We start from the raw sequence: 2,142 nt of genomic DNA, 5'->3' as shown, positions 1-2,142 counted from the left end.
AGAGAGAGAGAGAGAGAGAGAGAGAGAGAGAGAGAGAGAGAGAGAGAGAGAGAGAGAGAGAGAGAGAGAGAGAGAGAGAGAGAGAGAGAGGAGATGTGTTCGTAATATAAGTTAACTCTTCTAACGCTTCTTACCTCGAAGTGATGGAAGTCGATGCCGTGCGACACGTAGTGGCGACGCGAGGTGTTGTCCCACAGAGACGACGTCATGGCAACGTCGTCGATATTCTCAACCATCGCCTCGAACGAGTCGAACACGGACGAAGCGTGCACCTGCAGCTTAGGGTTACCCCCCTTCGCCAGCTCGTCAAGGCTCTGGTCACGGAAGTGCGAGAACTTGTCCTTGTAGGTCGGGTTCTTCCTGAAGAACCTGGGGAGGGATGGTACGTTGCGAACGATCAGGGGTGGGTGTTCGGGGGTGGCGTTTTCAGAAGGAAAGTTGGTCTTAACGTGATATAGTCTTAGCGTTAATGTTTTCTGTTATGTGTTTGGGGTGGGGGATTTTCAGAAGGGAAATTAGTCTTAACGTGATATTATAATGTAAAATATATATCTTATTTTAACGTGAACGTTTTTTAGGGCCGCTATATATACTGCGTATATATGACAAACTCGTAACTTTACCGTGTTTTTCTTTCAACGGTCTGAGAGGTGAAGTTAATGTTAGGATTAATGTTAGGGTTCATTTTGTTTCTGACAATAGTCCCCATGCAGTTCATTTCGCGCGGAAATGCACGGATACGTCTTTGTGTGAGGCGTGCTCGAAGAACATATCTCATCTAAGAAGACGGCGATTGATGAAAAGGTTGCGAAATAACGGGTCAGTCGTTGAATAAGGAAAAACACCAATTAATGTGTATTTGTGGCGCGATTTTTTTAATAGAAGATTGTGCGAATGTTTACAACGAAAGCATTGACCTAAACCTAATTATAATACTAGAGCACTCGGAGAGCACAGACTTCCGCCAAGGCAGCTGAGTTCTCTCAATGTGACATTTTGAACAAACCCACAAACACACAAACCAACACTCAAACACACGCCGGTGAAAACATAACCCCCGCCAAGCCCCTGGCGGAGGTAATAAGATCGCGTCGCGTGGAGTAAATAAAGATGGCGGCGCATTATAAATGCACAAATTTACGTACGAATATACGATATACGGACTGGTTTTTGATAAACCTGGTGACTATTAAAAGTGCGACAGATCGGGTTGGCTTTTGAGGGGACACTTGATAATCTTGTCTTTATAGATCTGGTTCATTTTGAATAACCAGTGAATATTTAAAGAAACGATGCATGAAAACCGGTCACGTGATGGAAGTAAATATGGCGGGTGGAGAATTCACTTTATATATTCGCATTGGCTACGCGCGCGATATTAAACATTCAATGACACAATTATTATTCTTACTAAAAGAGTTGAAATTCTCAGAAATCTCTATCAGCTACCAGTCCTATAACCTATATGTTTTTTTTCATTTCATCAGTTTTAATCATTTTATCTGTCTGAAATGTGATATGTAACAAAAAAATCCTAAGTCATGTCATACTACCATATATTCTGTTATCATACACTTGTTATCTTACATTTGTTTGATATCTGTTTAAGAGCTATTTCAATAGCTCATGTTACCCTGTAAAGGCTGTATGTCCTGTAGCGATGAAAATAAAGATTACTTTACTTTACTTTACTTTACTTTACTTTTCTTTACTTTACTTTACTTTACTTTACTTTACTTTACTTTACTTTAACGGCCTCGTGCGTTTTATTGCTATGGAATCTCAAACATATGTTCAGGAGTCTGTCAATATATTGATAGACTCCTGATATGTTCCCTGGTAGATCGCCACGTTAATATATAGGCCTACTTATGTTGCAAGATTCCCGAGTAATTATCCGATATGTTTTACTACTAATCCTCAACCTTTCCGCACGTGTTCGCATTCCCCATGTATTGCAACTTACAGTTTTTATATTGTCGTGGCAATGGATTCCTAAAAACCCAACAAAAACGTCTTCTCTGAAAATTTTCAACAATTCGTATACATTTCGTGAAAATTCCTATAATTTTCGAGGTATAATACATTATTATACCAAGAATTCAACCTCGAAAATGATCATTTCAATTATATATATATATA

The 2,142-nt window shown here is 39.5% G+C and overlaps 1 protein-coding gene across 1 annotated transcript in view; it reads right to left on the bottom strand.

Annotated features, from left to right (window-relative positions):
- Positions 1-2,142, bottom strand: part of LOC106806629 (leghemoglobin-2-like) — a 5,588-nt gene that overhangs the window by 1,568 nt on the left and 1,878 nt on the right. Inside the window, exon 2 of the mRNA XM_014808631.1 lies at positions 135-369. Coding sequence (XP_014664117.1) covers positions 135-369 — 235 coding nt within the window. The remainder of the gene's footprint in view (positions 1-134; positions 370-2,142) is intronic.

Source organism: Priapulus caudatus, unplaced genomic scaffold (genome assembly GCF_000485595.1).
Source record: "Priapulus caudatus unplaced genomic scaffold, Priapulus_caudatus-5.0.1 Scaffold170, whole genome shotgun sequence".
Classification (NCBI taxonomy): domain Eukaryota; kingdom Metazoa; phylum Priapulida; class Priapulimorpha; order Priapulimorphida; family Priapulidae; genus Priapulus; species Priapulus caudatus.
The sequence above is the reverse complement of the archived record's forward strand: the minus strand, read 5'-3'. Positions and strand labels throughout refer to the sequence as shown.